Source organism: Xenopus laevis, chromosome 3S (assembly GCF_017654675.1).
Source record: "Xenopus laevis strain J_2021 chromosome 3S, Xenopus_laevis_v10.1, whole genome shotgun sequence".
Lineage (NCBI taxonomy): Eukaryota > Metazoa > Chordata > Amphibia > Anura > Pipidae > Xenopus > Xenopus laevis.
Genome location: NC_054376.1, coordinates 72,324,164 through 72,337,284, shown reverse-complemented (window position 1 = coordinate 72,337,284; position 13,121 = coordinate 72,324,164). Strand labels below are relative to the sequence as shown.

At 34.9% G+C, this 13,121-nt stretch overlaps 1 protein-coding gene across 7 annotated transcripts in view; it reads right to left on the bottom strand.

The window, feature by feature from the left end:
• magi2.S (membrane associated guanylate kinase, WW and PDZ domain containing 2 S homeolog) overlaps nt 1–13,121 on the bottom strand; it is a 375,483-nt gene that overhangs the window by 78,434 nt on the left and 283,928 nt on the right. For all 7 annotated transcript variants that reach the window (XM_041588487.1, XM_041588488.1, XM_018255760.2 and 4 more), the window contains exon 7: nt 2,116–2,173. In XM_041588487.1, coding sequence (XP_041444421.1) covers nt 2,116–2,173 — 58 coding nt within the window. The remainder of the gene's footprint in view (nt 1–2,115; nt 2,174–13,121) is intronic.

Genomic DNA, 13,121 nt, shown 5'->3' with positions numbered 1-13,121 from the left:
ATGTATGTATGCCCCATAATTGATTTTGTTATTACATAGGTAGTGTGAATTTATTTCAGTTTTGTATACAGTCCAATTACTGGAAGTCTCAGATATATTATGTGGCTTGTTAATTACCCCTCTGCATGCCTATTATTGTCTGCTGCCCATTTATTCTATGTTAGTTCTGTATTTTATCTCTCTTTCAAAAATCATTTACAAAGCACAGCTAATAATGTTTTACCTTTGGGTTGGTAAGGGTACAAAGGAGGAGATTCTGTTATGTGGCTGGTTTAAACCATTACAAGGTTATCCTCTTACCCAGCTATATTTTTATTAATGGGTACTTAAATAGCTCTAAAATTTTACATTTCCATTTTCCATTGTACATTTTCATTACATAGCTTTCGTTTGCATCCTCCCCTGCCCAAGAGCAATTTACAATATATGTTTACTGCTAGTGGTCAACATACCAGGATTAGTTTCTCTAGGAGCCAGTCAACCTGCCCATATGTTTTTAGGTGTGGGTGGAAAAATGATGTCCCCAGAAGAAACCAATACAGGCCGATAGTGCCTTTAAATACAAGACCCCAGTGCTACAAGGCCACAGTGACAAACTTTTTACTAAGTGCAATATTGTGAAGGCAAAAAAAATCTAATCTTAAAAATATAACACAAAAAAATTATCGATAACAAAAGTATTGTAAATTTGATGAAATTGTTACGGCAGAAAAACAAGACACTGTTAAAAACTCATGCTAGTGCTACTAGCTACCATGGGAACTTCTACAAGTAGTCTACAGTTGCCTAAAAACCCAAACTGATGTGGTTCTGGATACCACTTTATTTTATAATATATTGAACTCAATAGCACACAATTTTGGGAGTTGTGTTAATGTGACACCCCATAACTGCTAGTTTCCTTACTTATAAATGGCAGCCAGAATACTGGAACTTTTTTACTCATGTTTAAAGGGATCCTGTCATCGGCAAACATGTTTTTTCAAAACGCATCAGTTAATAGTGCTGCTCCAGCAGAATTCTGCACTGAAATCCATTTCTCAAAAGAGCAAACAGATTTTTTTATATTCAATTTTGAAATCTGACATGGGGCTAGACATTTTGTCAATTTCCCAGCTGCCCCTGGTCATGTGACTTGTGCCTGCACTTTAGGAGAGAAATGCTTTCTGGCAGGCTGCTGTTTTTCCTTCTCAATGTAACTGAATGTGTCTCAGTGGGACATGGGTTTTTACTATTGAGTGTTGTTCTTAGATCTACCAGGCAGCTGTTATCTTGTGTTAGGGAGCTGCTATCTGGTTACCTTCCCATTGTTCTTTTGTTTGGCTGCTGGGGGGGGGGAAAGGGAGGGGGTGATATCACTCCAACTTGCAGTACAGCAGTAAAGAGTGATTGAAGTTTATCAGAGCACAAGTCACATGACTTGGGGCAGCTGGGAAATTGACAATATGTCTAGCCCCATGTCAGATTTCAAAATTGAATATAAAAAAATCTGTTTGCTCTTTTGAAAAATGGATTTCAGTGCAGAATTCTGCTGGAGCAGCACTATTAACTGATTCATTTTGAAAAAACATTTTTTTCCCATGACAGTATCCCTTTAAAGAAAGAAAATAATTGTAATTTTACATAAAATTTCTCTATTTCTAAACCTATATATTTATCTTTAAATTCACATTAAACTAAGGGGCAGATTTACATAGGGTCAAATATCGAGGGTTAATTAATCCTCGATATTCGACCATCAAAGTTAAATCCTTCGTCTTCGAATATCGAAGTTGAAGGATTTAGCGAAAATAGTTCGATCGAATGATTTTTCTTCGACCTAAAAAAGCTACCAAAGCCTATGGGGACCTTCGAAGTAGCCAAAAAAAACATTCGAAACTCAAAGTTTTTTTCCTCTATTCCTTCACTCGAGCTAAGTAAATGGGCCCCTAAATATACAAACAACTTCCTTCTCTTTTAATATTACCAGCATGGATCCTAGCAAAACTTTAAGGAAAATTGTAATTATTAGTTAAATCTATTGGCAGAATAGCTAAGCCTGTAATTAATCGATTGATCGTTTGTTTTAAAGTGTTTAATCATTTTAAAGTAGTAATTTAAGGAAAGTAAACTTACTCAACATAATATGTGCCATATATTGGATCATCAATTTTCTCCCAGCCATAAGGAAGTTCTGAAAGAGATCATAATTTTGAATGAGCAAAATACATAAAAAAAGAATACAAAATACATAAAAACAGAATAAAATAATTACTTGTCATCAGATTGCTAAGAATCTATTACAGGTATGGGATCTATGAACTGCAAGTTGTTACCCGGAAAAATGAGAAAACTGACGAGAATACTTCTCGCAGTGGATTATTTAAAAAGCAGTTAATTTTATATTTAAGACATCATATGTACATTTTTGATGGTTGCAAAGCATAATGCATTTAATTTTTTTTTTTACAAATTATGTAAATATTCCTTATTTGGGTAAACACATGCCAGAAGAAATGCTAATACTACATCCCCCACTTGAAAACGACTCTGACCAAATCCGCACAGATTTTCTACCCCCCATTTTTGGGATATTTCTCCAAATCTACTATTTTTTTTGTAAAATCACACAAAAAGCTACGATTTCTTCGTAAACCTAGTGCAACTTAGAAAATCTTCCAATTGTTAACAGGACATCTGCCATTGCCTTTTACATGTTCTTGGCAGGTCTGAATTGGAGTACTTTTTTCATCTGACTTTCAACACCATCGGACTTTAATAAATCCCATTGTTGATTATCTACATCAACTAGTTTCAGAAAGAATGATGAAACGAAGTTAACTAGCTTTAGGTGAGCAAAAAAAAAAAGAACTTCAATATATGGCTTAAGCTAAACTTGGCAACTTGGAACATTAAAACAAATCTCATGGGACACCATGTACAATTCTTTGGGAAGCAGAAAATCAAGAATTTAAAGGAGAACTAAAGCTTAATGAAGGAGTAGACTAGAAATGTTGTACATTATGTTTTGGGCTTCTGTACCAGGCCAAGACAACCACAGTCTTTTAGCAGTGAAAATCTGTGTCTCCAAAGATGCCCCAGTAGCTCATCTTCTTTTCTGCTGATTCACTGCACATCCTCTATGCTGCTGTCACTTACTGAGCTTAGGGACCAACTCACAATATAAAGTACATATATAATATAAATGTCACTGTATAAGGGAAGAGACACACTATGCGATTCGGGGAGATTAGTCGCCTGGCGACAAATCTCATTTTCTTCGGGGCGACTAATCTCCCCGAACTGCCTCGCCTGCCTTTCCGCCGGCTAGAATGTAAATCTCCGGCAGGATGGCACTCGGAGTGCTTCGTTTTCCAAAGTCGCCCAAAGTTTCCTAAGGCTGATACTTATGATTACTACACAGCAGCACAGAAACCAGTGCAACTAGCATCAGAATTTGATAATCAGTCTTGTAGCATTAGTTTATATTGCAGACAAACCTCATTTTCTGCTTGATAATTTGCAACAACCTCTAAGATTAGCTTCTCAACAGCTGCACAGAGCCCACTGAGCATGTAAGTGCCACAGATACTTTCCAAGATGGTGACCCCCATGACAAGTTTGAAGTCCCTAATCATTGCTGCTATTGAGAAGCAGAAATTTTAGGCTGGTGCAATAAGTTCAGTATATTAAATATGGCATTTTTAGCCAAATTAATTTTTAGGGTTTAGTTCTCCTTTAAGAGCATAATTGTGTTATCTATGGGAAAACCATTAATACATACAGTTCTAGGCACATAACTGTCTGCAACCTAATTGCTCTAGCAGGAACACAGAAAATGTAAGATGTCCTCCCTTTCAACCCTTGTATACTGAACAGAACCTAAAATTGTGTTTTGGGCACCTAAGATCTAGGTGGGGGGATTGTAAACATAAAATATATTTCAAGATATATATATTCACCAACAGACTATAAAAATAAAACTTCATTTTTAAAAATAATTTATGTATATATTTATACAAGCTGGATTTGAGCTACAAGTACTATTCTCTATTAATTGTTATGGCAAAACCACACTTTTGCAGTTATAATAATTGGGGAGCGAGGCTTAAAAAGTCTGAACATCTCTGCTTTAGACCCATGATTAAGGGATTGACTCCCGAAACATGTACCGGAGTACCATCCTTCTTTTTGTTTCTGCATCTCTGCTTTAGACACAAGATCTTTATATTTTAGGTCTATGTAATTTTGTGAGCTCTAAATGGCGCTAGCTGGTGAGGCAGCTGAAAAATCTCTACAACAAGTATAGCAGGGCTTTATAGACCTTCAGAATTTTTGGGTAAACCCCCAGATCAATTTTAGGACTAAAAATGCACAGTACAAGGCTGAAAATTCATGCATGGATTTTGGTTTAGACCTGAAACATGGTTTCACATATATCCATTGTAGTTTGAAACCTTCAAAGTTATTTTCTTTTGATAAATACCTCCAGTGATTCAGTGTAAGATTGCTGCATTATCAATTGGTTCACCTCAATTTTACCTGGCGTTATGGCAAAATGCCTTTGTGGTCCCCAACCTCATCAAACCTTTGAGGTTGATTTTATTTTTCACACATTAAAATGGCTGACTGCTATGTTTGTGCCTATCTCCGAGCAGCAGCCTGACTTGCTGTCTATACTGTTAAGTTCCTTGGGCTACCCACATGAGCATACAGCTTTATTGCACAGATAACTTCCCAAGGGACATTAACTGGAATTGTGTGTAGTCTCTGCTCCACAGACAGAAGCTAGGTTAAACATTGTGAGGGAGTTCAGGGGGGTCAATGTAAGGATACTACTTCTTTTATACCATTTTCCCTACAACTGGCACCCTTTTCTCTCTATGATTTTTTGAGTGGGTAGAGACACACAAAACAAGACAAAGTAATGGGATTCCGGAAAGGACTAACTTGCATGAAAACTGTAGAAAAAAACACATACAATTGCCCACTGGTTCCTTTTTCCTGTGAATGCCAATTATGTTTTTATTCTGAAAATCAATTATTTACTTTTAATAATGGGAAGAATAAATGCCTCTTTATGCAAATGTAACCAGATGGAAAAGGATTGCTGAAAAGAGTTTCTTAAAAAAATAAAATAAAAAAAGCAATGTTCTTCTGTTCGTAATTTGTCAGGGTTGAAGAACTAATTATCTGGCAGAGTAGATATGTACAGGAAGTCAAAAGTAAATGATAAAACAAACTCTTGTTTAGCTCAAGGTATCTTTAATTAATTCTTGGAGTTTTATTGTGTGAAATGACCTAGTTTCTTTTCATCAACATGGCTATTTTTATTTCTACTTTGTATTGTTATACCAGGCGTCAATATTATCATTAATTGAGTAAGTATAACACTCCAAACACTCCTAAAACAATGGCATGCGGCTGAACTCTTTAGAAAAAGAAACAGATTCATCCTAAGCAAAAAGAAAAATTGAGCCTACTATATGATAACAGAAACTTCAGCAAAGCTTTCCTTTGGATAGAAAAAAATGCAGATTGCGTTGCATACACTCATGAGTAGTTTTTGATATATTCATGATCCACAATTATTTCTAAAATAAATAATTATACAAAAAACTATACAAAATAAAACAAAAAAATCGAGTCTAAAGTTGCTATACAAATAATTAAACGTCAAGGTGATTGGCTCAGAACTCTCTGCAAGCTGCCATCATGTTTAGCAGAGTTAAAATTGCAAAACAAACAACATTTTAAAAGAAAAGTAAACCCTCAGAATATTTTCCTATTGTCCTTGTTATTTGATCAAAATGGCATCTATGGGAGACGGCCTTCCAGAGCTTTCTGGATAATGGGTTTCAAGATAACAGATCCTGTACTTGCCCAGGAAGTCAACAATCACATCACCCATTCTTTGTATTCCACAAACTCACTGTGTTGCTTTAAATGAAAGGCCAGATCCTCAATGCTGTTTTTTTTATAGTTTTTTTATGTGAAAAAAATCCCAGACAGTAATCATGTCCCCTTACAAACTCAAAATTTTTGAGTTTTTGCACGAAAACCATAATCAAACACCCTGAAACCCTCCAACATCATGAAGGCAAAAAACATCTTCCAATTGTAAAAGGGGACATCTGCCATTGACTTTTACATGATAGGTTTTAGCTGGAGTATTTTTGGATTTGGATTTTTAGCAGCTTTGGAGCATAATAAATCTCAAAACATTCAATTTTTTTCCCTCTAAGAATTAAATTTTTTCCCCTTAAAGACTCGACTAGACAATTTTGAGGCTTAATAAATAGTCCCTCTAGTGTGCGGGAAACCAGCTCTGTTGCAAACTCACAGTACTGTGATTTGAAATGTATTCTTGTATCTTATAACTTATTGCCCACACCAAAAACTTTTCCTGCCATTGATGTTAAACTAATTGGCATATGGTTGTCAAACTGAGAACAGGATACTTTTTGAACAGACACCACATTAGTATTTAGCCAAGTTCTTTCTCCATGCCAGACATTACTGAATATTAAATGAAAATAAAGCAGTTTGGTAATCATAGTGTTGAGATTCTACTTATAGTTTGGATAAATACCATCTTGTCCCAAACCTTTGTTTCAAAATTTGACTTATCTCTGACACTAAGGAGGTTATTTATCAAAGTCCAAATTTATCTCAATATTTTCTGCTACAAACTCCGATCAAATCCGCTCAGGTTTTTTTATGCTTATTTATTATTACATTTCCTGAAAATTTGTTTTGCGGGGAAAAAACAGTTTTTCAAGATTTTTTCAAGATTTTTTCAGATTTTTATCCAATAGTCACAATTTTTCCAGATTTTTCACCTGAAAATCCAGATTTTTGCCAGAAAAATTCAAGGTATTGTACGAAACCCAGCGCACATCACAAAATCATTGGGACTTCTCCCATTGGCAAATATGCAACCCTGACAGGTCTGAGATGCTGTATTTTCTGATTCAGACTTTTCCATCCTCAGGGTTTAATAAATTCCAAAAAATTTGTGTTTTTTTTGTTTTAAAAGTCAGATTTTATAAAAATAAAATAAAATTTTCCGTGATTTTTGCATTCGGAGTTTAGTAAATAACCCCCTAAGGTTCCTTGGCTTCATTCCCTCACTTAAAAAGGGTGGTTAGTAACATACACAAATAAGAACTTTCTTAGTAACCTTACATCCAGCTGACATCTCTATCCATATGGTTTCCACACAACCTCACTGCTATGGTGGTAATATTTCTAGCATTTTATATTTAATATCATACCTTTCCTAGAGACAAGACCAAAACCAGCCTAGTACAGCATTATCAGAAAAATGCTGAATGATTCTGAAACACTGAATTTTCTATTTTACTTACTGGCTAAACTGGTAATCATGATGCAGTATTATAAATTTTCCATATTCATATTGTGATTAATTATGTTTGCATGTTCCTTTAACTAAAATTCAAACTTATAGAGAAAAAATAATAAAGCATCCTGAAACAATGTATTTTATGACCAATAACCAGAACCTACTTACAGTAGGTTTTGCATTTATGAGCCCGCTTGAGTCGTGCAGAAGACATAATAATCTCAAAGAATCACACAAAATGACTTTTCCTTCAGTCTGATGACAAGAAAAACGTTTACATTCAGGAAGCAATTTTACATTATTTGATGCATTCTGCCAGCTGTTAAAATTATTTACGTATCTCTATGTGTGTTTGTATAGAGAAAATGTATTAAAAAAACAGCCATCTGCTCTTTGCTCCATCAATAAAGTACATATTGTATTTGCATTTGGAAGGATATTTAGATAATGTACTGTTTAGTTTATCTGCCAGTTTTCAAGAGTAATAAAATTGAGGTTTGTTTTTATTATTTGTCATACATTTTAACTTTTATGAATAATCAGAAGTTTTGTCACACTGGGCTATGGCTTAATCCTTCAAAACAATGCTCTTGTGTTATTATATGGTGCAGCTGCTAGACTTGGGAAGTTATTTATCAAAATCCAAATAGTTCTCACTACTTTCTTAAAATGACTCTGACCAAATCCACTCTTACTTCCCCTGCCCCCCATTTACAAATACATTTTTATGAATTTTTCTTGTGTGGAAAAAGTCACGATGAAATTGTAAAAATTTCAAATCCTATGATTTTTTTGGATTTTGTGCTCGAAACCTATGATTTTTTTTTCAGAAAATCGCCCAAAAGCTATGATTCTTTCAGAAACACAGCACAACTCAGAAAATCTTCCAATTGTTAACGAGACATCTACCATTGACTTTTACAAGTTCTCTGAGAGTGATTAAGTTGTCATTTTGGTGTCATAAAGCAAGACAACTAGGTTAAAGGGGTTTATTGTCATTGCTCTAGGTAAATATGTAAGATCTAATCTTAATGATTTACATTTTTTAAAATCCTAATTTACTATGCTACAACACTATACAGTATAATGTAAATCACAGAGTACAAGGGCAGGTTGCCAGTAGCTCCATTAAGGCAGGATGTCTCCTTTAACATTGAAAGTAATGTTACATGTTGCACCTATGTTGAGAGAAAAATACATCTACCTACCAGCCTCATCACAGACTTAGTTCTTCATAAAGCATTCAAAGTAAAAAGCGCAGTTTACCGGATACACATTTTGGATTTTACATCTCCAAAGGTATCACTCATTTTCAAGTCTATAAAAACACTCAACTTCATCATTAGAAAAAAACAGAAAGAAAAAACAAGAGAGAAACAACTGTCAACATTCACACATCCTTTCAGTAGTAATATCTACATTATACAGTTTTAGCCTAAAAGCTCACTTTGACATTTCATTGGAAGCTCTTATATTAAACTTCAACCTATAGACAGTGATTTCTATAATACCTTTGAACATTAATAAAGTCAACTGAACTTAAGGTTGTCTTTATGTTTTCTGGAAAATTCCAGGGTTCCTACTTTGGTTCTTATTTTTACCATGGGGAACCCTAGCTAGATATAAAATCAGGTAACAACCTTAACAATCAGTAAGTAGTAGACATACAGATAAGGAACCTTAAGATTTACTAATCAATTTGCTCATAATTCCTGTGGAAATAAAGGCAAGTCCTGAATTATAAAAAGCTATAAACCCCCCACACATATACACTAAGGCCATATGTTGGTTTTCACTAATATTGTTCTGTCTGTCACAGAAAAGTAATTAAATGTTATTAACCAGCAATTAATGAAAACAATCCTTGCAGACATATGGAGATGACATTTAAATGGTGCCAGAAAACCAAGCATTACACAAACAGCCATTACTACCCATCTCAGCTACTGCAATCTTCTGCTGCGTACATCGACTGAGAAGGTCCTATTGCTTTCAAGACATTTGAAAACATTACCTGTTGCTTTGCCTCATGAATAAAACATTGTTTGATACACAAAATACATCTTGTTCCTGCATTTTTGGTCTGTAGTCAATTCTTCAGTTCAACACTAATACTCTTGACAGGGTGTTTACTCCATGCAGACTGGACACTGCATTTGCTAAAGTGAGCTTTTGTTATTTTGGACTTGTGTTGCTAAATCCAAGCCTGTTTTGATTCCTAGTGTAGTAGAGGCTAGAACTACTAAAGTAAGAAAATGTATGCTTAGTTGTTGTTATATGCAAGCTATATTCGGTTATATAAATGACTGCTTGAACCAAATGTCTTAAATCAGCCCCTTAGTGTGTTTCAACTTTAACACCTAATACTGTTTTGGCTATTAGGTAGTACAACATTTATGATATTCAGTATCAAATTTCAATGTTATATAAAGTTGTACTCATGCACAGCATCTGTATCCCTGAATTCAAAACTAATAGTTGAACAGTTAGGGGCAGATTTATCAAAGGTCGAAGTGAAGGTTCGAAGTAAAAAACTTCGAATTTTGAAGTAATTTTTGGGTACTTCGACCATCAAATAGTCCAACTTCGATTCAAAGTTCAAAAAAACGTTGAAATTCGAATATCGAAATTTATCATGTACTGTCTCTTAAAAACTTCGACCATTTGCCACCTAAAAGCTGGCGAAATGCTGTTTTAGACGACGGGGGACCTCGTAGAACCTGTATGGAGGCAATTGGGGGAGTTTGGGAGATCGAAGGTAAAAAAACTTTGAATCGAAGTAGCGCTACTTCGACCCCAAAAAAACTTTGACCACCATTCGGTTGGTCTTTTTGAATTCGAAGTTCGAAGTTTTTTTAACTTTGAACTTCGACCTTTGATAAATCTGCCCCTTACTGTTTATGAGGTTAATCTGCACTGAAACTGTTAAATCCAAGAATGGAAATGAAAAAGGCAGTGCAGAAATATTACTTATTGCAGTTCTGAAAAATAAGCAATGCATTATGACACTTCAAATAGTTGGCTTTCATTAGCGAAATACATCATAGAAGATGAAAATATTTTAAGTGAAGATCAAAATTGCAGACAATTATGCACATCAATAAACTGGCATTGTGCAAGCAGCCAGGAAGATAAGATAAAAATAGGATTTTATGCACAATTGTGACCCTAATGAACACAGTTTTCATACATCATGAAGATCATCAGTAGAAGAATAAATTATTAGCTCCCTACTAAAATATATCATATGGAACTATAAACTGGCTGGCTGAAACTTGGGTTTAACTTTAACTCAACTTTCTTTACTGTTGACTATAAATTAGAATAGTAAAAAGAGCTATGTTATAAGTAATCTGTTGGGTGCAAAGTATTCCCCTTTAGTAGTCTAATATCATATCATAATGCCACGGTATCATTTTATGCAGTGCTATCAACAAGACCAAAGAAAACTATGAGAATCACATGATAATGATGCTCTAAACATTATCCTTTGCACTAAATATATACATAAAGGCTGATATTTTTATATAAAGTAGAGACAGATTCAACCCATCTAAATCATGGACACATACTAACATACTTTGAAGATTTCCAAATAGAATAGTGAGAAATGGTCTGAGAGTATCAGTACAACTTTGTCATTGCAGATTTTCTACAGATTAGAGAGAAAATGGCATACGCCATTAGTCTAACAGCATTGACATCATATTTCCAAATGTCCTTCACAACCAATCCCACATTCTCATTACTACATATTTCATATGCATATTATTCACATCTACTATATATATTTTTCAGTCCTGACAAACATTTCATCTCCCACTCAGCTATGGTTTAGTCCCTCCTGGGATGTTTTTTTAAATGGATTGTGTTTTGCTTTATTTGAACATAGCACAACTGTAAACAATGATAGATAACAAGGGTGGTGCTTGCTTTATTTTTACAGAAAACAAATGACCTTTCAAAAGTCACTTTGGATTTTCTTTCATTCTTGGTGCAGCCGAGTCAATACCTTGAAGAAAAACAATTTATCTTAAGTAAGGGAACATAATGCATGCTCACTCTCTAGCCTCAGGGTCCTATCAAACAGGACCAGGGGTAGCTGGCACTCAATAAGCATTTGATGAAGTCAAATGTTTAAAACAGGACGGTGTTATACTGTATGTGGCAATAAACTGTATACATGTCTAGTAAATATAAAAGCCAGTTTAAACCACAGGGAAAGAGCGAGGAATTACAAAAATCAAGACTGTGTTTCTTTAATATTTAGTGATTTATTTTGCGCTTAGTCTATAGTAGTCTATAACACAAATTTTTCACACTATTGTTTTGTTATCTCCCTACAATGTTCTTCATCATGAATCTCCAAAATATTGCTCATCAAGAAATCATACTAACAAATAAAATAATAAATGTTGGATTTGCACATAACAAGGGTTGGTGCAATTGCTTGTGTTTACTGGTAATGTGAATTGCCATGTTTCCAGGTTTCTAAGTGACAAATGCCCAACAAGCAATTACTTGCAGGCTATTTTCATAAAAGTGAATATGGCTGATTTTGATAATGTTGTCCTTGCCTTCCTGTGCCTCAAAGTTTTATTTCTATAATTCTTTAGAGAGCCTTGAATGGCATTTGACATTTGGCATTTTATCTTGCTGTGTAAAACTGGGACAGTTGTATTAAACACAACTTATCCATTCTCTTCTGTGTTGACATTGGAACTGTGCAATATCAATGCTGCTCAGGCAACTGCATGCAATGCACTAAAATGGCCATGGTTATGGATGAATAAATAAGCAAAATCTTCAGTGCTTAGATGTCATAATTTCTGGACTCTGTGTCAAAAATATACATATAAAACATTAATTTTATTTTAACTCTTCAGTGAAGTTGGTTTAATTAAAAAGTGACATATGCTACGTTCAAAATGATTACTTATAATAACTTAAAGTTATATATGTCCTAGTAATCAGTAAAATGTGTAATGGTCACCCAGTTTCGGGCTGTCTCCAATATTGATACGTCGTCAAGACTGATTGAAACTATGGTCCACAATGAAGAACTCCAAAAACCTCTATCTATGTTTTATAACAAACTGTTAATGGCTGGTAGTACATCTCTAACCAAACTATATGAGAAATGGCATTGTGATATCCCACAACTTACCTTAGAAATATGGGAGGAAGTGTTGGAAGCCACCTTTGATGGGATTATTAGCAGCAGGGATAGACTAACACAATTAAAGTATCTCCACCGTACCTACTTTACACCACAGAGACTACATAAAATGAACCCTGCTATTGGACAAGAGTGTCCCAAGTGTCAACACTCCCCAGCTGATTTTTTCCACCTAATATGGAGCTGCCCCAGAACACAACACTTCTGGAAGGCAATAACAAGAATTATACTAGAAAAAACTGACTTGACCCTCCCACTTGACCCTATGGTGATTTTACTCAATCAGGTGGAGGACCTTTCACCTAAGAGGGCCCAAAGAACCCTAATTAGTATACTTTGTATGTATGCCAAGAAAACAATAGCAGTACATTGGAAGTCCGCAGAGGCCCCGAAGGTTACAACTTGGGAAAACATGATTGATAACGCTATACCACTATACAAACTTACTTATATAAGGAGAGGTTGTCCTCGGAAGTTCGAGAAAGTCTGGTCAATATGGATAGACCTGGAGGATAATAGCATGAACCCATGAACTACACTACTGCCCTCTCACATAATCTTACCCCCCAACACATAGGTAATTAAAAGTTTATAATT